The sequence below is a fragment of the Antechinus flavipes genome, chromosome 4, assembly GCF_016432865.1.
Source record: "Antechinus flavipes isolate AdamAnt ecotype Samford, QLD, Australia chromosome 4, AdamAnt_v2, whole genome shotgun sequence".
Classification (NCBI taxonomy): domain Eukaryota; kingdom Metazoa; phylum Chordata; class Mammalia; order Dasyuromorphia; family Dasyuridae; genus Antechinus; species Antechinus flavipes.
In genome coordinates, this window is record NC_067401.1 from 365,567,990 (window position 1) to 365,592,297 (window position 24,308).

The 24,308-nt window shown below is 33.9% G+C and overlaps 1 protein-coding gene and 1 long non-coding RNA gene across 3 annotated transcripts in view; one reads left to right on the forward strand and one right to left on the reverse strand.

The window, feature by feature from the left end:
- The window catches only part of EPRS1 (glutamyl-prolyl-tRNA synthetase 1), a 67,901-nt gene extending 63,588 nt beyond the window's left edge, over positions 1 to 4,313 (forward strand). For both annotated transcript variants that reach the window (XM_051998266.1, XM_051998267.1), the window contains 2 exons: positions 2,547 to 2,611; positions 3,952 to 4,313. In XM_051998266.1, coding sequence (XP_051854226.1) covers positions 2,547 to 2,611; positions 3,952 to 4,102 — 216 coding nt within the window. In that variant the 3' untranslated portion in view covers positions 4,103 to 4,313. The remainder of the gene's footprint in view (positions 1 to 2,546; positions 2,612 to 3,951) is intronic.
- The window catches only part of LOC127562507 (uncharacterized), a 33,224-nt gene extending 9,199 nt beyond the window's left edge, over positions 1 to 24,025 (reverse strand). Inside the window, exons 1-2 of the long non-coding RNA XR_007953685.1 lie at positions 23,781 to 24,025; positions 11,691 to 11,789 (exon numbers count right to left, since the gene is read on the reverse strand). This is a non-coding gene — a long non-coding RNA (uncharacterized LOC127562507). The remainder of the gene's footprint in view (positions 1 to 11,690; positions 11,790 to 23,780) is intronic.
- Positions 24,026 to 24,308: the final 283 nt, after the last annotated feature.

Below are 24,308 nucleotides of genomic sequence, written 5' to 3' on the forward strand. Positions count from 1 at the left end.
AGCAGATACTACATCATCTAATAAAAAAAAGTAGGGGAGATTCCTTCATTGGATGGGATATTGGACAAAATAACTTTGAAGGTCCCTACTATCACTAAGATTGTCCTCATTTATAAAATTAGATACTAAGATCCTTCACAGTTCTTAGTTTTTTTATCCCATTTTTTCAAAATCTGCTACCTTTCCTATATATGTAGTTTCCTTAGATAGTTTTATCCTCTTTCAAGTCCCATCATTTCGGTCATATACAGTGATGTGTACTAACCACATCATTGTAAAGGTGTTGAGGAACTAGTGTCCAGCTGGCCAGGGGAGATTTGGGTTTTTCTTTTTCTGTTTTGAGAATGTGCATTTTATTTGTTTTCTTTGTGTTTAATCTATTTCTTAAGACATTTTCATTTCCTTTATTGTGGAAACAATGTCTATCGGTTACTTTTTAAAAAGTAATTTTAAAAAATGTTGCATGAATTAATAAATTAGGCTATGGCACAACTTTATTTGTCATGATAATAATAACCATAAAGTTATGGTATGTAAAATGTATAAGATGGGCTAATAGAAGATAAACTTCTGTAAGCATTTCAACTTGTTTAAGCTAGACTATAACTGAATTTCAGGTACAGGTCCAACAAATGTATTTTAAATACTAAAAAATTTTGTATTTTCTCTTCTTTGAACTCCCTTACCTATCTCATCTCATGCCTAAATCTGGTATAAATGTAGCTATTGTAAAAAAGTATTGTACTTTTTTTGAAGGGGAAAAAAGAACTTTTACAGATAAAATGTAATTTGATAATTGTTAGGTATCTAGTTATTTTAACTATTGATTTAAAAATTTTTCCCCAAACTTCTTTATGTCTGATTTTCCTTGGTTTGCTTTGTAGAATTATTCCAATGTAGAATTTTTAATTGAATTATTATGCATTTTAACATGGATGTCATAAGTATACATATTTCCACTGAAAGCATTCAAACAGATTTCATTGTGCATTTAAATAAACATTAGCAAAATATGGATGTACTCTGATTCTCAATTTTAGGTAGAATGCACACCATTATTTTATATCATGTGTAATATTACTCAGTATGTACATATATGTATAAGCATGAATATCTTTGTTACAGTGATATTTGTTTTTTATGTATAGTTTTAAATGTCTCTTTTTGAAGAACTTAATATGGTGACATATCTTTGTAATTTTCCCATTAAAAAAATTTTAGTGAACTATAGCAATTTTTAATATTGAGGATTTTTCTAATTTAAAGTTAAATTAAGATTTAGTGTTAACCAGAAATCTTTCAGTGACTGGATTAAAATAACAAGGAACTCTTGTACAGCATTTTTTGCTTTATAAAATACTTTCTAGACAACTCTGTAAGTTGTAGAAAACGTTAATCATTATTCTCCATTTTATAGATAAGGAAACTGAGGTATACACCGATTGTCAGTTGGTATTTTTCATACAACTAATGACTATTGGAATTGAATTTAACCTAAAAATTCATATTAGTTTATTATAAAGAATTGAATGTGAGATATTCTGAATAAGCTATTATGTATTATATTTATTTTTTGTCATCTCAAAAATTATAACATGTTTATTTTAAAGTACACATTTTGAACAATTTAATAAAATTATTGGGTGAATTTTTGCTTGTTGTTTTTAAGATCAATCCAAACTTAGGGCATAGTGATCGTTTTCTTAAAATTAAGAAATGTAACTGCCAACTTGAAGTAAAACTATTGAAATAGTGCTAAAATAGTATCAAATAAGAAAATATTGACCTAGTTGCTGAATTAACATTTAAAAATAAAATACATAGGTATGTATTTCCTGTAGGAAGAGATTATAACTAAACCATGAATAGTTTCCCTGTCATTGTATAATTAAATATGATTGGCTCTCCTTCGATCTTCCCCCTTTTCTAATTCATTGTAAACAATACTTTTTGTAAATGTCAGAGTTTTTAATCCTTTTTGTTTGAGTTGGTGCTAATGATTTACCAAATATCAACACAAAGGGGACAAGTTTCACTGTTATCTTGGCCCAAATACTTTCATAGTTTTAACTTAAATTTTTCACTTCAAAAATCATTTCATAAGAGTATTCTATTTTTAAATTCAAGGGGGAAATTGCATCTTAAATTGCCTTTTGCCAGAAGCAAAATAAAATTATTACAATTAAATTACATTTATCATGAATAGTGAACTCAGATAATACATTATCCAGGTAGAGGTTGATAAAGCATTTCCATTTCAGATCCTGATAAATTGTGTTGATTGTAACTGTAGATTAGTATAGTAATATTTATTGAAATTCTTCTTGAGGTAGAACCTATATGAAGACTATTCCTACTAATTAATAATTTATTTCCCCTGTTGATAGTTCATAGTTTTACTTTTAAATTTCGGCAGAGGCAATTTATGTAGTTGTTAATATATTGTTCTTAGAATTATAAATGATTCAGCACTAAATGTAAATAAAATATTTTATGCAACACAGCAAATTATAATTTTTTTTCTTCTTCATTATATGTTACCTTAGATTGCTCAGATTCCTTTCTGTGGGGAAATTGACTGTGAAGACTGGATCAAAAAAACTACTGCCAGGTAAACTTATTCATAAATACAACTTAAATGTGCAAATGATTTAGAAATGACTTTAAATATTCTCTTTTAATATAATTCATACACATTTAACAATTGTTGAAGTTAGATATTTTTGTTTGCTTGGAATCTGGTTTTAAACTTTCTTATTCACTTTTAACAAAATAAGCAGAAGGCTCCTACTACTAGGCAGACACTGGAGCCTGGCTTCATGGAATTATATGTCATGAGTACCTTAAATGAAGAATACTATGCCCTGGTTTTATGTTTTTTTTAAACTTACTAATTTTTAGATATTACTATTACTTACTAATTTCTAGATATTGCTAATCACAGAGGATATAAAGACAAAAATGAAACAATCCCTGCCCTCAAGGTGATTGCATTTTGTCTGGGGAAACAAAATGAACAAATGTAAAAAAATGCAATGTGCAAGTCAATTCTAAGTGGTTTCAGTCAATTCTAAGTAGAGTTGGGAAGTGCTGGTAGCTTGAGGGAATTAGTAAAAACCTCATGTAGGAGCTGACATTTGAGCTTTGAAGAAAGGTAGGGATTTGGGCAGCAAAGATAAGAAGAGTAGTACAACCTAGGTTTATAGGGCAACCTATACAAAGATAGGAAGATGGAGTTAGAATATAATGTGGAAGGAATGGCAGAGAGGCCAGTTTGTAGTAGACTAGAATGACTGGAAAGATAGATGAGCCAGCTTATGAAATGTTCTGATGCTAGAGAACCAGTGCAACAATTGACACAAAATTTGCTTGGTCCTGCTATTAAGATACAAATAGTAGCGTTTGTATGTGATCCTAGAAGCAATAGCAAGCAATTGAATCTTCATGAACATGGAATATCATTCTTATGTCTAGCTCTGTGGATTGGCGAGGGAAGAAACTTCAGTCAGGGACACTAATTTAAAAGCTTTTGCAGTCCAAGCAATGATAAATCAATCTTCTTTTTAAAAGATTCAACATCATTGTTTATACAAAAACTGTTGAAGGCATGCCTATTTTTAATGGACAATTAAAGCATTCTCTGAATATTCTTGAGCAATTGTGACCTCCTTTATACTCATGGCACTTTATTTGCACCTCTTATTTCACATCTTACTTTGTATTGTACTTACATACAAATCATTCTGTGCCTCACAACTCTCAAAAGCTTATCACAGTGTTTTGCCTACTAAGCCGTATTTTTTTTTAATAAAATTGAGCTCTAATATGATCATTATTGCATTTATTATAAAGAACTTATTTAACTTAATGAAAAAAAATTTTACACTCATTCAAACTAATAGAGTTGTCCAAATATGTAAATGAAAACAAATGAAATTATTTTTATTTCAGAGATCAAGATCTTGAACCTGGTGCCCCATCAATGGGAGCAAAAAGCCTTTGTATACCCTTCAAACCTCTCCGTGAGCTGAAACCTGGAGCCAAGTGTGTCTGTGGCAAGAAGTTAGCCAAGTTCTACACCTTGTTTGGTCGCAGTTACTAGAGAAAATGGCTATTGCTGAGCTTTTTTTTTTTTTTTTTTAATAAGACTGACATCTCAAAAATAACCAGTTTTATGAATTTTTAAATAAATTTTCAAAAAGCAGAGCCATAAGAGACAATATTGAAGAGGAAAAAGTCATTATACTCTTAAAATAGCAGTAATAAAGACTTTTCTGTGAACATTCTAACAATAAATATGTATTGTGATCATACATTTCTTCATATTTGCATTTATATGGATTAAGTTCTTTTTTATGAAAAAAATTTAATCAAATTAAAAATTTAAACAAAGTAGTATATAAGTGGATATTTAATAGATCTTTCAAAAGTCTCTGGATTATTCAAGAATTTGACTTTTATAAGTGGCTCTGAGTCAGGAAACAGCAATATAGATGCTAGGATTACTGCTCCCATTATTTCAGGTTGGAATTGTTAGTGTTACTTTCTTAATTCCAAACAGAGTATGAATAAGTTCTATTTTCTCTACCACAAACACCAGTTCCCACCGTGATGTTTCAATTGACTCCATCAAAATTTGAATCCTCACAGGCCTTTGGAGATTGTTAAAAATAATGTCACTAGGAATTTAAAATAATGGCAACATTCAGACTAATGGTGACATCTCCGCCCTTATCCATCTTTCCTGAAATGTTAATATACATTTTAAGAAGAAATAAGTGAAGTGAAACATGAATGTGAGCCATTAACCTGAATGAAGCCTGATAATAATACATGAAACTTCATGTTAAGCAGGAAAGATGCTGAATCATGTGAAAATATTATAACATAATCAGATTTATTTATGGAGGGTTTTTTTGTGGGGGGGAAGTTGGGGAATGTGATTTTGTGTGTGTGTGTTTTAATTATAAAGAATGCTATAAGGAACAGAATATGTTAGTTTCTGAAATCATCAGATTGAAAATGCCATCTTCTTAAGAATCAGTAATATCTTTAGTACTTTTGCATTTATCCAAATAACCACAAGTATAATGAAGATTTATTGTGCAGAATTTTTATTCTTTGTACTTTTTGTGAGTTGTCAGAGCCAAAGAGTTTAACAAGTTGCTAGCCTATTGATGATAAGGCTTTGTATTCATACCAAGATTGAGCTTCAGAAAGTAATCTAATGCTTTACTGCACAGTCAACTCCTTTGCAAATGCTAAAATCTACTCACATATTCTTGGAGGTCCATTTTATGTGAGGTATTGGAGTATAAGACTATGGAGTTTAAAGATGGCCTACAATTGAGAAAATTCAATCCTGAACTATCTAAAGTAATAATGAAAATAAAATCATATACAACAGAAATAAAATTTTATCAATACTGCTTATTACTTTATACAGAAGTTTAACTAATACATATCAATTGTCATAACATGGAGATTTTTTTTAAAGCCTAAAATCATCTTGGTCAGCAAGAATGATGTATTTGCTCAGCACAAAGTTGGTGTCCCTAAGCAACACAGATTTAGACTCACTTGTAAGAGCTTATGAAGAAAGAGATGATGAATGATAATGAGCAGTATCTCCTCAAAAAATGAATCAGTGGGGAAAAAAATCTGCAAAAATATCCAGACATCTTTAAACAGTAAGATTCATCAAACCATTGAAATTGGACTCATTGAATTCTTGGATACTTATACAGAAGACAGAAATATCACTTAAGAATAAAAACAGTGAAAGCCACTAGTTTGGAAGAAGGATACACAGAGGAGATTTATGTTGGAAGCAGTGAAGAATTAATTCATAATGATATCTGAAAGAAGAGAAATTCCTAAAGATTGCAGGAAAAAATTCAGACCTCAGGAAAAAAACAAAAAAACCTAGAATCCAGAGTGTCAGGAAAGATCAAGTCAATGAAAGGCCTCTTCCAGCTTTAGACATGGTCCTTTTAAAATCTTTTGTTATCAGTGTAATGTAGGGTAGGAATAAGAAAAGAACTAATCACATAGCAAGTGCAAAGGATGACATGGTGACAATTTAACAATCCGTTAGTATTTTGGCAACATCAGGCTATCTTAATGGCACATAGTAAGTATTTAATAAACATCTTTTTTTTTTCGTTTATTCATTCACTCATTCATTTGTGAAAAAGAAAGAAAATGCCCTAGCCTTTTTGATGAACCCCTTGTGGCAAATTTATGAGAGAACATGAACATGAAGTACACATAATAGCTAGCCATGGATAAATGGTAATCTTGCATCATCCCAATTGAATACATTACAAATTCAATTGAGAATTTTAGTGTACTTAATGTACTTGATATAATTTTAATAAGAATTGATTCACTCCAAAATATTTCCCAAAGATACCTGTAAATCAATTTTTTTTGGAAATTGAATCAGTTTCCATGAATTATATGAGAAGTTTAGGAATAATCCAGCTTTATGAACCATCTTTAATTTCACCTGGTGCCTAATAATTTACCTTTAAGTTTCTCAGTTTCCCTATATAATGGGGGTATCTGTAAATTTTAAAAAAATGCTATTAGAACAAAATTCCCAAAATAGCTACCATCCCACCCTTCTCTATTTTGTCAATCTTTCAAATAGCAGATATGTCATCAATGGTGTCTTCCAAGAATATTGCTCCTTGGTAATTTTTAGGTTTCACATAATGAGTATATTTGCTGCTTCCCAAAAGCACTTGAGGATCTTCTTCAAGGTGAATTTACATAGACTTGGTTCTTTTCAATAATGAGATGATGCAGGGGCAGATAGATGGCTCAGTGGAGAGAGCATAAGTCCTGGAGTTAGGGGGACCTGAGTCTAAAATCTAACTTCAGATTTATTAGCCGTGTAACCTGGGGCAAGTCACTTAACCTGTTGGCTTGCAATAAAAAAACAAAAACAAACCATGAGGTGATTCAGGGCAACACATAATAGACTTGTGAAGGAGAAGACCATCTGCATCCAGAGAAAGGATTATGAGGACTGAATGGGGATCAAAACATAGTATTTTCACCTTTGTTGTTCATTTGCTTGTTTTTTTTTTTTTTCTTTCTCATTTTCTTTCCTTTTGATCTGATTTTTCCAGCGTAGCATGATAAATGTGGAGATATGTTTAGAAGAACTGCATATGCTTAACCTATACTGGACTGTTTGCTGTGTTGGGGAGGGAGGGAGAAAAATTTGGGACATAAGGTTTGCAAGGATGAATGTTGAAAACTATCTTTGCATGTATTTGGAAAAATAAAAAGCTATTTTTTTTAAAGATGCATTCATCACTTAAAGGATTCTGTAGTGAGTTATTGTGTTAGAGGTTGTATTCTTTTTTTTCTTTTTTTTTTTGCTTAGGCACTTGGGGTTAAGTGACTTGCTGAGGATCACATACCTAGGAAGTATTAGGTGTCTGAAGTTAGATTTGAACTCAGGTCCTCCTGATTCAGAGCTGGTACTCTATCCACTGCACTACCTAGCTGCCCTGATTGTATTCTTTAGTAATATTAATTTATTTGGTAAATTTGGTAATTGTCTTATGATAAAGACACTAATTATGTAGAGTGGTAGTATTTTTCAAAGCAAGGTATGACTTAGAAACAAATAACCCCTGAAAGGAATGAAATGATATTTTATTTGCAAGTTATGTCATATCAGCTATTCAAAAAAGTACCCTCCAAGTTCATGGGAAGTGTGAGATCAGGTGTTTTTTTTTTTTTTTAAATTTTCAAAACATATGCATGGATAGTTTTTTGACATTGACCTTTGCAAACTTTGTGTTCCAAATTTTTCACCCTATTCCTCCCATCCCCTCTTCTAAAAGGCAAGTAAGCCAATATATATTAAACATGTGCAGTTTTTCTATACATGTTTGCACAACTATCATGCTGCACAAGAAAAATCAGATCAAAAAGAAAAAAATGAGAAAGAAAACAATGCAAGCAAACAACAAAATGAGTGAAAATACTATGTTGTGATTTACATTCAATCCCCAGTTCTCTCTCTGGGTGCAGATGACTCTCTTCATCACAAGACCATTGGAACTGGCCTGAATCACCTCATTGTTGAAAAGAGCCACATCTGTCAGAAATGATCATCATGTACAATGATCTGGTTCTGCTCATTTTGCTTAGCATCAGTTCATGTAGGTCTCTCCAGGCCTCTCCGAAATCATCCTGCTGATCATTTCTTATAGAACAATAATATTCTATAACATTCATATGCCATAACTTATTGAGACATTCTCTACCTGATGGGCAGCCGCTCAGATTCCAGTTTCTTGCCACTACAAAAGCTGCCACAAACATTTTTGCATATGTGGGTCCTTTTCTCTTCTTTTGTGATCTCTCTGACTTACAGACCCAGGAGAGACATTGCTGAGTTAAAGGGTATGCACAGTTTGATAATCCTTTGAGCACAGTTTCAAATTGCTCTCTAGAATGGTTGGATCACTTCACAACTCCACCGACAATGTATTAGTGTCCCAGTTTTGCTCCATCCCTACCAACATTTGTCATTATCTTTTCCTGTCATAGTCAATCTGACACGTGTGTAGTGATATCTCAGAGTTGTCTTACTCTGCATTTCTCTGATCAGTAGGGATTTAGAGCACCTTTTCACATTTCTTCATCTGAAAATCGTTCATATCCTTTGACTGCTTATCAACTGGAGAATGGCTTCAATTCTTATAAATTTGAGTCAATTCTCTATATATTTTAGAAATGAGGTCTTTATCAAAACCTTTGAGGACTATTAGAATCATATGATATCAATTTCAAAACAGCTAGTGGAGTCAGTGTGAAACAAGATCCATTTCTGGAAAGTTAACATACAAAAGGACAAGCACAGTTCCACTTTACATCTTATTTAAGCTGAAATTACTTTTAGTTCAACTAAGACAATTTTTAAAAATATATTTTTTGATTCCAACAAACCAGAAAAATTGTTTACAAAAAAATTAAAGCCTGGGTAATTCTATTAAGTCATTTGACCTGCTTGTAGAGGAAGACACAAAGATGTCTTCATCCTGATATGTGAGAGTCATAATGAAAGCGGATGGCAAATAGATAAGGGATTGGTATTTTGGGTGTGGAAAGTCTAGGTAGATCCCACTGTTTATCTTTGACCCGAGCTGTTAATATTTCTCTTCTGCCATATAACTATATTGTTCGTACCTTGATGTTTTTATTTGTTACCAGCAACAAAAGTTTGATGCCAGCAGCTTCCTGTCTGGAGGAGGGAGCCAGTGGCACCTTAATTCCCAAATTGACCTTTGACCTGTACTCATCACTTCAGCCCTTCCAAGAAAGCCTTGGCTATTGGTTGAGCTGCTCTCTGCAGAAGAATCTGCCCAACCCAGTTCAGCTCAAGATCTGAGTCACGTGACAAGGGAATATCATGAACAGTATCTTGAGTGGGGGAGCACCGGCTCAACATTCTTACAAACTGAACTGGAGAAGAGTTCACTATCACTGAAGTTTCCCATCACAAAGAGCAGCCTGAAAGAAGGCATTGCAAAATGTGAATAAAATGATGGCTATCTGTCTGGAATGTTCCTTCTTACTCTCAGCTGAATAACCAAGGTGTAGCCATAAATATGGAGTTTGGATGTGTATATTCCACAATAGGCGGAGTCAAAGTATTAAATTTAATTGTTTCTCTTTGCCTAATGTAATAAAATCTAACTTTGATAGGTACTAAACTTATTCAAATTGTTTGTTTTTGCAGGAAAAAATTACTCTTAAGGGTCATTTTAATGTGACTTCTGCCCCACTTCCTCCCCTACCTCCCTTAAGCATGTTGTCAGTAATGTCAATAAATAGTGAGTCTATCAACCTTCGGGGAGAGGGCAACCAATACACTGGCTTATGTTTTGTGTGTAACTGTGCTTATGCAATGTTTTCCACATTGTGGCTGTTACAAGATCAATTTTAGAACTGGAAGGGAATTTGGAGGTTCTAGCTCATCTATCTCCCCATACTTTACAGATAAGGAAATTGGTTTTAATCTGTGAAGAGACTTTCCCAAGATTGCACAAATTGAAGTGTCAAAAATCAGTTTTGAACCCAGGTCTCTCAACTCTGTAGTTGGCAATTTTTTTTCTGCACCCTCTTAACCAAATGTGAAATGAAAATGTATGATGTGCTTAAATAAATAAATAAATAGATAAATAAATTAATAAATAAATAAATGAATGGATGAATGAATGGATGAATGAACGAATAAATAAATAAATAAATAGGCACATAAATAAATAAATAAATGAATGAATGAATGAATGAATGAATGAATAAATAAATAAATAAATGAGTAAATGGATTTTTAGGACCACTGTCCAACTTTTAGATTGTTAGTCAAAATCGTAAAAATACAAAATAAATACAAAATAAAATACAAAAGAAACATGTTAGATTAATTTCTGCATGAGCCTGTCAGGTTCTTTTGAAGATAGGCTTCTAATAGTTTATATTTTTAGAAAGTAACATTAGCTCAGAAGTTAAGATAAAAATCCCTTTCTGCCTTCTGCTAGGATAATTACATCAGATTAAGACTTGCATCTCCAATCATCCTGATCTATACCTGTCATTGGACCTAGGTGGCTCTGGAGGGGAAAATGAGGCAGGTGACCTTGCATAGCCCTCCCTCATTTTAATCCAATTCACTTGCGTGTCATGGCTCATCTCCCAAATATCATGGTCCTCTTTGAGAATGAAGGACAAACAACAACACTTAAGAGAATTCCTGGAGATGAATCAGTCCATTGTTTGAATCTCACAGGTGAGAAAACAGGCCCAGCACAGTAAAATGCCTTAAACTCATAGTCAACAGCAAAGCTAGGACTGGGCACTCAGGTCTTTGACTCCTAACTTTGCACTACCCTGCCGGCCTGCCATTTATCTTTCTCATTAATTTGTTCATTCAACAAATATTTACTCAGTACCTACTGCAAAAGCTGCAAGGTGCTACACTATGTGTTATGCTATAGACCAAGGAAGATAACAAAATAATCGCTGCTCTCTAGTAAATCTCTGTGTGGGTTCAATTGCAGCTGCACAAACCAGGAAGAATAAATGTCTACTCCTATAGAATCACAATAATATAATAAAAAGAAATTAAGCTTAGATAGAGAGCTATTATATAAATCTGATTCAGAAATAGCTTAGTTTTGTTTCAAACCCTTCTTTTCTGGGAGACAGAATAAGTTTAAAAGAAATGTCTCAACTTGAAATAGCAGATGAAAAATACTTAGTTTATAACAATGTGAAAAGGATTTTGAAAATTGTGCCATTGAATTCAAAACTCTTATTTTAAATTTGAAAATCCTTACTCATAGAATATATTAGAATAATTTAAAAAAGATTTTATGAATTTATAAAATGGGGGGGGGAACCACTCAAAATATTACTTAGTAAAGTTGCTATCACTCATTTTAAAAAGTGAATATATCCCAAAACACTGGAGAGTAATTCCCTGGCTGTATGAAGCCAGAGGAATTTAGATAATTGAACATTAGAAGAGCAAATTCTCTGCCCTCTTGTTCCCCAACAATAGAGAATATATCTTATCTTCCCAGGGACAATGTATAAGATAATATTTGTCTTTGAACTTAAGGAAAGTCTTTAAGAAAAGGAGCTGACAGGAAGCAAACCTTTTATTTTGAAGATTCACCTTTCAGCTGTCCCTCACTTCAGTGCTGATCTCCTCCTGAAATTCCTCATGCTGTACAGCAAGTAGCATTCCAAATAATCTACAAAGCAGATTAGAAAAGCTTTTTTGTATTAGATGAATCTTGCTTCGCTGAAATAATCTTACATTCTATGTCATGGCTTCAAAAGATAGGAAGTCAGCAAGTGGTGATGAACTACCCACTTGTTATGGCATGGGATTTTCACCAGTTCGATATATATTTTTCAATAACAGAACTACATCTGAAGCTAGGGGATCCCCATGTTGTCCATTTCCCCATTGGGCTCACGTGATGTCCCCTTGCTTAATTGCCCTTTAAACCATTTTATTGCTTTACTAGGGCCTATAAAAAGTGCTTTCCAAATATGACAAGCCCTGAAAGGCTGAAGGAGAGAGTTATCCTGGGGAGCTGTAATCAAGAAATCTGTAGCTGCTCCCAGTGGGGCCCAGACCTTCCTGGGAACTGGAGGAGCCAAGTGGGAGGGCCAAGACAACATGGGTCGTTACACAGGGAGAAGCTGTCGCTTGTCCCTCATGTGCGTGGTGAGCCTGCTTCTCTTTGTGATGGAGCTAACCATTGCATACATTGGCAACTCTCTCTCCTTGGCCTCCGATGCCTTTGCCGTCCTCTCTCACCTCATTTCCATGATCATAGGTCTGTTTGGGGTCGGGTCAGTACGATCAAACAGAATAGGAAGAACACTTATGGCTTGCCCCGTGCAGAAGTGTTGGGAGCATTTGGCAATACCATCTTTGCCGTGGCCCTCATGTTTAGCATCCTGGTTGAAGCCATCAAGAGGTATATCAATCCTCAGAAGACGGAAGAAGCCCTGTTGGTCCTCATTGCTGGGATTATTGGGCTCTTCTTCAATGTGCTCAACTACATTGTCTTTCTAGACTGCTGTTACTGCTCTGCCGACAGCGCTAAGGAAGATACTGAAACAGGTAAATAGCCGAAAGATAGTATTTCTTCATTTTGTTGCTGTGTCTAATCAAATTCCTACCCGGTTCTTACCATCATTCTCTTTGGAAAATTAATCCTGTAGATATTATGCTTTTTTAAAGTTTAATTTAAGAAAAAAGTCTTATCTGGGAATCAGAACTTTCATTCTCAACATCCTAGGAAATTAATAGGAGCAGGCTATTTCCATAGGGAAGGGACCTAGGAGACCATTTGGTCCAACTTCTTCATTTTATAGATTTTATAAGAACTTGGTCCCAGAGGGATTCTCTCTCTCTCTCTCTCTCTCTCTCTTTCTCTCTCTCTCTCTCTCTCTCTCTCTCTCTCTCTTCTCTCTCTCTCTCTTCTCTCTCTCTCTCTCTCTCTCTCTCTCTCTTACACACACACACACACACTCACTCATACAAGTTGAATCTGAGACAGGAGTCAAACTTAAGTCTCTAACTCCAAATCATGTATACTTTCCACTGTCCCTTGTAGTCAGTACCATGATAGTCTCCTTTTTTAATGCTTAAGATCATAGAATTTAGAGCTGGAAGGGAAGCCCCAGAAACAAAATAAAAGGAGCTTCTGAGAGGTATCTAGGAATGGAAGGATCCTCAAAAGCAGTGTCAGTCATTTGAAAAAAAGAAAAAGATCAAAATAGATCGAAGAACTTCCTGTGAAGAAAAAGTCATTGTTTAACTAGATGTGAAATGGCAATGGTGAAATTTTAGAGAGCAACAATCTCTGGAAGTTCAGTTAAGAACTATGAGACCAAAGGGAGAAAAAAATAAAGAAAAAAATAAATCGTTCCTTTGTCCTCCTCCAAATACTTGTAACTGTGAAAAAATTAAGATTAGCAGATACCTAAGAATATTTTGTACAAATGAAGAAAAAAATGAAGGAGCCTTTCATGTAGTAAGTTCTCTGTTTTTAACAGAAAACTTCACAATAATTTGAATGTATATTTATCATTTTGGATCTGTTCCATTTAATGAAGACAAAAATGTTATTTAGGCATGGATTTTATGAAAAGACTCAAGTAGGAAGAGTGTCCTACCCATTCTCATTCATTAGATCTTAAAATAAAAGATTGCACTAAACCTTAGAACAAAGTAACAGATCTAAAGAGGCTCTTCAATCTGAACAGTATGTCATATTTTTATTGCCATGGGAGGTTTTGTTTTGTTTTTTAATCAAAGCTGTTTGCAGAAGAGAAAATTTCATAAAAGAAATCTACCAATAGTAGCCTTTGAGTAATATGATGATCTAGCCAGGGGTTCTTTCTAAACTCTTCTGGATGTTGAGAATTATAAATTTGTTATTTTCTTGCTTCATACTATTCAATCTTCTCTCATTTGTTGGGATCTTATATTCTAAGATTCTACCACTCTCTGGTGTGGTAGAGATAGAATTTGATATAGATATAAGATATAGATATTTGATATAGTAGAATAGATATGGATATTACATGGATGGATGGATAAATATAGGGGACTAGTGCCTTAGCCAATCTCCATCTCAGTTTGTATACTGGTAAATTGTAATTTCTCACTGAAAAATCAGTCAGTAAGTATTTAGTAAATGCTTACTAGGTACCAGGTATTATGCTAGATGATATAAATAAGGCAAAAACAATCCCTGACCTCAAGGAGCTAAAATTCTAATAGGGGAAACAACTTGCAAACATACAAGATATATATAGGATAAATTGGAGTTAGTCTATTAAAGAATCTATTTTTGTTGTGTATCTTGTCATTAAGTTGTGGACTTTCTAAAGTCACAATAAGAGTATACTTCTTTTAGTGGTATTTGACATAGAATGTAGGTGCAAAATTAAGAGAAAAAAAAAGGAGTTAGAAGGATCAATTTGATTGGAATAAGGGAAGAGAATATATAGACAATGAACTAGGATTTCCTTGGAAGAACTTTGCAGTTATGTATGCTAGGTTAGAGTTATACTGAAGCACATTCTTTCCCCAAAAGGAAGGAATAATTAAACTGCATTGTAAACTATTTAAGAGAAAAATTTTCTCTTGCATATCTCTGTAACCCTCAAGAGTTTAACACAAATGCCTTTTACATATTATATGTTCAATAATTTTCAAGTGAGTAAATCAATACATTAATAAAGTAGAATGGTGGTTATGACTCTTTTGTGAAAGATGACAACTGAGTGAAAATTTTATATCTTGTTACATAAGCCATTATGTGAAAGTATAACATAACATTTGGTCTATGTTAGAATTAAAATAAGGCAAGAATAGTTGGCCAATACATAAAAACGGGGACAATGACAGAAGTGTCAATATGATCCTAACGAACACATTTTTAATTTATCTCAGCTGCTTTACATTGGTTCCAGTTTTATCTTTTTCTTATATTATAAAGATTTATATATCTCTAAATAACAAAAGAAAGTTACAAAATGCAAATGCTAGAAAAGATAAACAGACATAGACAAATATGGAAAATAACATGGCAATGCTTTAGACATCTGTGATCCATTTATTAGAAAATTATTTGACTTGTTTTATCAAAGTGCTCATTTTTGAAGAAGTGTTTTCCCATTTTTATTTCCGTGTTAAGATAACAATAAAAGACACAAGACCCATTTTTTATCCTAGCCTTTGACCAGTTCATGTGGAGCAGACCATATGGGTCCCTTTGGTCTTGGGTCTGGAGCAGCCTAGGGTATAAGACAAAAGAAAATATTATTCATCTTCCTTTGATACATTCCCTGGTAAGTTAGTCCTTTTGTCAAAAGATTTAAGTACTGTGGTGATAGGGACGATTGATCTAGAGATATAGTTTTCTATTTTTCATATTCTGAGCTCTATTGGCATTGGTTTTATTAAGCTAAATGATATGTATATAAATGATCCACTGTCTGATGTAAACTCTTCAGAACTATACCAATTTTTTTTTGAGAAGGGAATATTATTTTTATTAGAAATACTACATCTGGATTCTTGTTATTCTTCTCTCTGTTTGCGATGTTTTTAGTTATCTGTTTTAATGTTCATCTCTTTCCCTCTCCTGTCTCTACAAAATAGGTTTCAAGTGAAGAGTAAATATCTAAGCTAGTTGAATCTTTTACACTTACAGATTGCCCCACTTCATTTTTCTCATAAAAATAACGGAATAAAATGCATCCTATTCTTATATTAGTATTGATTGGTACTCACTATTAGACACGATTTTTAAAATTAGAGATCTCACACTTTAGACTGTAGGGACTGAGGAAGAATTTTTACATTTCTAGACCCCTAATATAGTATTCTGGTTTTTAAAATGTTGTTTTATTGGTATTTTTTGTTTTGCCACAGCAGACTATGTCCCAACAAACACATAAGCATAACCACTTCTCCACTACAACCAAGATGAATATATTTCCCCCCCATTAAGCAAAACTGAAACAAAGAATGATTACAATTGATAGCATATGTTTCTTGCCACTTTTGCAGTTTATAGCTTATAAAGTCAGATTGTGTATTTTGATTTTAATATTTTGATACCAATTACCTTTTCCTCTGCATAATATTTTTTAAAAATTATCAATAGTATCTTTTGGTCTAACATTCCAGCCATGTGAAGTGCTCTGGGTTTTTTTTTTTTTAATATTAAAATAAAAAATTTGGTGTGCATCTTTCTAGTGATTCTTACTCTATACTTTCATTCTTTTTTTTTTTTTTCTATATGGCTCTTCACTCATTTTAATATATATATATATATATATATATATATATATATCTGGCAAAGGGAACTGGAGTTCATTAAATTTGGGTAGCTGTTATGAGAGACAAATCAAGAAATTATTAGGCTCACCAATTTTTTTTTAAAAGCTGGAAACAAAGATTGTACATTCTATTCAGACATTCCTGGGTAATTGATAGGGGGGAAAACTGAACAGCTTGAGCCAGCCAACATAAAAATGAATCAACGAGAGAAAGACTTAAGAAGTTTGGTTGATACCCAAGACCTTTAATTAGAGAAAAGATGGAAATGAATGAATTTTAAATATCTCAACTGGTTTTCATTGCAGTTTAGACAAAAGTGAAAGGTAGAATTAATAAAGAAAAGAGGAGCAGAATACATTACAAGTTCAAAGTCTAAAGCAGAGGCTGTGAACACTATCCTCTAGGAGAGGTCTTATAGCCTACAACTATCTCCTGATTTCTAAGACCACAATACAATTTAAAGACTCTGCTTAAGTTGTCTAGTTTTCATTACACTGGATTTATTTGTTTTTCAACATTTGCCTTTTCTTCTTTCCTTGTTTAACTTTTCAACTCTGGATTTGTTTTTCCTAAATTGACAGATGAGCTTCTTTAATTTGAGGATGTACAGACACCCTAATGCAAATTAGCTTTTCTTTTTAATTCGAGGTGATTTTCTACTATCTTTTGCTGCTAAACTTCCATTACAAGTGAGTCTTTTTTGCCTTGTGTAGCCATGGGACTGAGAACAGAGCAGGCTCACAGAGCTGACTTGCTCTATAAATGGACTTTGAAATGTACTTTCAATAGAAAAAGACCTTTCTTCTAAACTTTGTAAAGCTTTACTTTTTAAAAATTAATTTCTTTTTGTTCCCCAATTTTTTTCCCCAAATATTTACCCTCCCACCTAGGGTGAAAGTACTCCTACAGATTAAGCCAGGCTGTCGGATGTAGTAATAGACAATCTGCACTGAGAAGGATCTGCAATCTCAGCAAAGCATTTCTTTTTCAATACCGTTGACTTGTTGCTTTGGCAAACTCTATTTGTGACACTTATCATGGAAAATCAGAGAATTTCAGAACTAGAAGGCACCTCAGAGGTCATCTGGTCCAATCTAGATTTAGAACAAAAAAAATTATAATATTCTCAACAAGTGGTCATCTAGTCAACTTGAAAATCTCTACTGAGAGGGAACCTACTACTTTCAAATATAGCCCATTTTGCTTTTGGATAGCTCTAATTGTTAGAAAGGGCAATGAGGTAGTCTAGATATGAGTGTCAGGCTTGGAATCAAGAAGACCTGAGGTCAAATCCAGCTTCAGTTACTCACTTACTTTGTGAAACCAGGCAAGTCACTTAACCTCAGTTTCCCCTAATTCATTGCAGAAGGAAATAGTGAACCACTCAATTCTCTTTGCCAAGAAAACGCCATACAGGGACTTAAAGAGTTGGATTCCACTGAACAGCAATAATTGTTAAGAAAGCAAAAATGGCCTGCTGGAAACTTCCATATATTACTCTGCATTTTGCCCTCTGGAGTTAATAGGATCAAATACAATATGATGCCTATTTTTAAAAGATTACCTCCTGGGATATATAAAACTGTTTTGTTGTTATTAAGTCATTTCTCAATCCATTATCCCATTTGGGGTTTATGATTTTTTTTTTTTTTTTGGCAGAGAAACTGGAGCGATTTGCCAATTCCTTCTCCAGCTCATTTATAGATAAGGAAACTGAGGCATAACGAGTTGAGTGACTTGCCCAGGGTCACACAACTAATAAGTGTATAAGGCCAGATTTCAACTCAAGAAGATGAATCTTCTTTATTTCAGACCTGGCATTCTATCCACTGAACCACCTACCTGCTCTGTATAATACTGTAGACATTGAATAAAATATGCCACTTTCTTTTGGGGTTAATTTCCTACAGGAAATTTTATTGAAAAACAGTTAAGATAAGCAAGGTTCAGAAAACTGAAGATAAACTTTTTTGAATTAAAAGAAGATTGTAAATGGAAACTAGTTTACAGCTTCTGGCTATTGTTCAGCAATTCACTTTAACACATTTATTAAAGTGCTACTACTATATGTAAAGCACTCTGGTAAGCACTGGGTTAGATACAAAGTCACTGAAATTGCCTTTAAATTTTTGATTTTTCTTATTTTTGTTGATTTGTTTTAGATTTTATGTGTATGTGTATTTATATGTCTATATATAAATACACACACACACACACACACACACACACACACACACACACACATATATGTATATACATATATAAAATTTCTGAAAATATCTCTTACTCTTTCCCTGGTTACTTCTATTTGCTATTTGCTTGTTGAGGAAAAAAAAAGAAAGAAAAGCAGTTTAATAAAAGCACTGAGAGAGTGTGTGTGAAATAATGAGAGTTATTTTTGGAACTTTTGATTCCTATTACTCAAGCACTATCTCTGATAAATACTGACTGTAAGACCCCAGGCAATTCAGTGCTCTATGTGATTCCCTAACATTCTAAATTTCAGAGAGGATGCCAACCTGCATCAGTAGAGGAAATTTCATCATAATAGAGTTCTCAATATTAGAGAAATTTATGGATGCAATTCCTGTTCCTAGCCCTTGAGACAATCAACCAACATATCATAATCTAATATTTCATATTCATAAGTTCCCACCTCTGCAAAGAGGGGTGGGAACTGTGTGAAACTGCTCCCTGAGAATTATCACTGATCTTAGTAAATGAAGCTTTTGCTCAGTCATTTGTTGTTGTTCAATCTTTCTGGTTTGTCCCATTTTTTGTGATCCCATTTGAGTTTTTGTTTTTGGTTTTTGGTTTGTTTTGTTTGTTTGTTGGCAAAGATACTAGAGTGGTTTGCCATTTCCTTCTTCATTGGAGCCAGCAGGTCCATTTTGTCAGAGGTTTGATTACTTAGCCAGGGTCACAAAGCTAGGAAATTGAGTGAGGTTGGATTTGAATTTGGGTCTTCCTGAATTATGGGTTGCTTCTCTTCCCAGTCAAACAGAATCATATAATTTCATAGTTGGAATGAACTTCAGTGGCCATCTAGTCCAACACATACCTTTAAAATGATCCCCTCTATTTTCACCAACCCCTCTGTTATTTGATGGTCACCAATTCTACTTGACACACTCTATCTAAAAACTGTCTTCTTCCTCTAGACCTAATTGACTACTCTTATGTTGGAATCCCTACTGTTGCTCACCACTTACATCTAATCAATCCATGATTCCTTAATATACCCTCTTAGTCATGTCTGTTCCACTTAGTTTCCTTATGAGACAAATTTACACATACAAATACAAACATGTACAAAATGTTATTCATGCTCATTCATGCTCTTTGTATTTCTTATTCCTCTAACTAGAATGTAGATTAGTCTTACAATGATCTTACAATCTTTACAGAATGTCTCCACTTGCATATCCTATTACAGATATGGTATGTGGGAAATAATACTGAATGGGTTTAGGATCAAATTCTGTCTTTGCTGCTTACTACTAGTGTGATCTTGTGCAAATCACTTTGTGTAAATCCTCATTTTTAAAATTAGTCCTTGCCAGTTCTGAATCTATGTCTGTGAATTAGTTATCCTCTGTCTAATCTGTCTGTCTATCTCTGTCACTGTCTCAATGGCTTTCTTTTCCTCTCTATCTCTATGAACTCTTTAGTGTTTCTTTAGCACTGGTTCTTTTCCTCTATGCTTATATATAGAATTAGTTCTCTCTTATCTTCAAAAACTAACAAAAAACCCTTCATTCCTGCAACTTCCTTAAGCCAGTTTTCATCTATCAGCTTCCTTTTACCATCAAATTTCTCTGAACATAATCTATATGTGCTGCTTATGTCACCCTATCATCCATTTACTCCTCAACCTCTTGAATTTGGCTTTCATCCCCACCATAAGATAATTGCTATATTTATAATGAATGTTCTGTTCTTAGTTTTGAATCTTCAGCTGCTTAAGGGGTATCATTCAACTGTCATTAAATATGAACTTAGCTTTTCCTAAGATTCCGTTTCCTTTATTAGCAATTTTCTTATGTTTATCATTGAGACTATTATTTCCCCAATAACAAAGGTTTAATACCTCACAGTCATTCGCAACTAGTCTTCAACTTCTTTTTCACTCATATCTAATCCCTGAGATCTATCAACTGTAATATCTCCTGAATCCATCTCTTTCTATTTTCAAAGCTAATATACCCTATTCTAAGCCATTATGACTTCACTTCGGAAACACCAAACAATCTTGAAACATCCCTCTCCACTCTAATCCATCCTTCATGCCACAATCAATTTCCAGGATAAACTTCCTAAAACATTTCTTTACAGATGTTATCCCCCTGTTCAAAAATTCTCAGTGGTTTCCCAGTCACCTATGCAAAGAGTCAAAACTTAGCACTCATGGCATAGTGCTTAGAGTGCAAGCCTAGAATAAGGAAGACCCATCTTTCTGAGTTCAAATTTGGCTTCAGACACTTACTAGTTGTGTGATTGTGGTCAAATCACTTAATTCTGTTTGCTTCAGTTTCCCCATTTGTAAAATAAGCTGCAGAAGGAAATAGCAAACAAGAAGACTATACAATGATCAATTCTGATGGACATGGCTCTCTTCAACGATAAGATGATGCAAATCAGTTCCAATTGTTCAGTGATGAAGAGAGCCATCTACACCTAGAGAGAGGACTGTGGGAACCGAGTGTGGACCGCAACATAGCATTTTCACTCTTTCTGTTGTTGTTTGCTTGCATTTTGTTTTCTTTTTCAGTGTTTTTTTCCCCCTTCTTAATCTGATTTTTCTTGTGCAGCAAGATAACTGTATAGATATGTATACATATATTGGATTTAGCATATATTTTAACATATTTAACATGTTTTGGACTACCAGCTATCTAGGGGAGGGGGCAGGAGGAAGGAGGGGAAAATTTGGAACAAGTTTTGCAAGGGTCAGTGTTGGAAATTACCCATGTATATGTTTTGTAAATAAAAAGCTTTAATAAAATTTAAAAAAAGAAGAAAAGAGCAAGCCACTCCAGCATCTTGACCAAGAAAACCTCAAATAAGATCACAAAGAGTTGGAAGCCACTGAAATGACTGAACAACAACAAAAACCTCATTACACCACCCTTCTACTTCACTAAGACTGCATAGTAGTTCAATTCCCTCTTCCTATTTTGGGGGGATCCTTCTCCCCAAAAGCCATATCCAGTCTTGATATTAAATTAGAAGACATTTATTAATTCTTGGAAATTAATTACCCTATCTTCAAAAGACCTTCTAGATAACAGCTAAAGACAATTACTACTTATTTTAGTGCCAGGAATATGTCAGTTGTAGGTCAAAGGCAAGTAAGTGTCAGATAAGGCAGGAGGAAAGCCTGAGAAAACACTGGGAAATGTGTCCTATTTAACGATTCCCTCAGAAAGTACCCAACACAGCAAATGTCCTTGATCAATCAGTAAGAGTTATATAGAACTGAAGATATGATTCAGCCAACATGGAGGATACAACAAATATTTCAGTGATTTAACATGTTTTCACCAATCTCAAGTGATAACTACCTACCTGACAAGCGACAAAGATAAAAGGGCTGGAAGAACATTTACCAGGTTTTTAAGGGAAAATTAAATATTAAAATATGCAAGGAATACTTTAAAAAGAAGAGGCAGATGAGAATTGAGACTTCATATATAATCTGAATTTTGAAGAATGAAAGAAAAAGAAAATGAACCACCGATCCACTGGAGCTTAATCAGTTTCAGGGTCTCCCACAGAGTAGAATTATACTCTCTAAGGAGATAGGAGCTTCCTATGCCACATGGCATTGTGGTAAAGATCCCAAGTGGTACCAAGAGGGAGAGGACCATTTTTTTCCTCCTAGTTCAGGAAGAACAGTAAATTAAGGAGATTGGTAATTCCCTTTTGAGGGATACTGAGGTGACTTTATTAATCTGACATGAATAATTAGAAGCTATGTCATTTTTCTGAATGAGTATCTGTCATATCACAGAGTCACTTCTGGTGTGTCAAGTTTATTGTTCCACATTGGATCATTTGGAGCCTAAGGAATCAAATAGTCCATTTGATAATAATAATAATATATACATAGAGCATCTAAAACATACGTATATTACATAATGATACACATATGCATATGTAAATATGTTCATACACATATTCCAATATGTTTCAAAAGCAATTCTTTTTTGAAAGCTTTTTATTTTTTCAAATACATGCAAAGATAGTTTTCAACATACACTTTTGCAAAACCTTGTATTCCAGATCTTTGTCTCTCCCTACTCACCCTGCTCCCTCCCCTAAACAGCAAACAATCTGATGTACATTAAACAAACACATTCAATCTTGGATCATACTTGTTTGTTCACATAACATCGTTTCCTTGTCAAATTTTAAGCTCCTTGAAGTCAGGGACTATACTTTTCATTTTTGTTTCTTGAGCACCTATTCCTACTGCCTTATACAAATTGGTAATTAACATATGGTTATTGGCACTTGGTGGCTCAGAGGATGAGAGGGCTGGAGCTGGAGTCAGGGAGACCTTAGTTCAAATCTGTCCTGAGCTATGTGAAGTTTAGCAAATCATTTAACCTCTTTATTGCCTCAGTTTCCTCAACTATAAAATGAGAATAATAGCAATTACCTCCTTAACTTGTTTTGAGGATAAAATGAAGCAATATTCATCAAGCACTCTACAAACTTTAAAGCACTTTATAAATACTACTGTAAGAAACAAAATATTTTACCAAGAACTTCACTGACTCACTCATGAATGCAAGAAAGATTTGTTTTACATTCTTGTAAGAATGGGTGCCTAGGTGAGTAGACACACCTTTGAAACTCTAAAGTCATCATTTTATTTCCTATTCTGAAGCACAAGTTTCTTTTCAGATTCCCTATCTATTAGATGTTATAGAAGTTACAAACTATGAATCTCCACTCCTCATAACATAGCCAGTCCCTGCCCCAAAAGAGCTTACATTCTAGAGGGGGAAGATAACGGTGGAGGGCTAAGGAGAAAGAACAAAGATTCTACAAAAGCAATTCTCAATATGGTTAAAGAGCAGTTTGGGGAGAAAAAGGCAGGCAAAGCTGCTCACAAGTAGGCTAAAAGCAATCGACAAAGAGGTCCCTGTGGTTATTAGAAGTTTTTCAACCAAAGTCCTGCTTTTATACTCCTGCTCAAAAGTTCCACATTTGGGTTCTAGATCAATTCATCTATGGGCAAAGTCAGCTGAAAATACTCCTAGGTCCACAATCAGTTTTTTACAAGTGTCACTAATAATCACAATAATCTCAAAGTCAACATGTCTAAAGCAGAACTTCTTATCTTTCTCCAAAAACTCACCCCTCTTCCAAATTGTCTTATTTCTATTGAAGGTACCGTGATTCTTCCTTTTTCTGGGACTGGTACTGTTGATATCACCTTACTCAACATATTTGATCAATTGCCAAATCTTGCTTTTTCTATCTTCATGATATCTTTCACATTCTACCCTTTCTCTCTATTCACATAGCCAGTCCTAATTTTCCTGTCTTCTAGACTGTTGTAAGTAATGGCTACTTACTTGATCTCCCTGCGTCAAGTCTCTATCTGACTTCAGGCCAAAGGGACTTTCCTTAAGCACAGGTATTTTGCTACCCTACTCAATAAATTCCAGTGACTCCCTTTTGTCTCTGGAATCAAAAATAAAATCTTCTAAACCCTTTACAACCTGTCCCCAATCTATTTTTCTAGATCACTGGACATTACTCTCCTTTTTGCCGTCCAACCATACCGAGCTTTTTTTTTTTTTTTTTCTTCTGTTCCTCACACATGGCAATGATTCATACTTTTGCACAAGTTGTTCCCTAGCCCTGGAATTCAGTGCCTTCT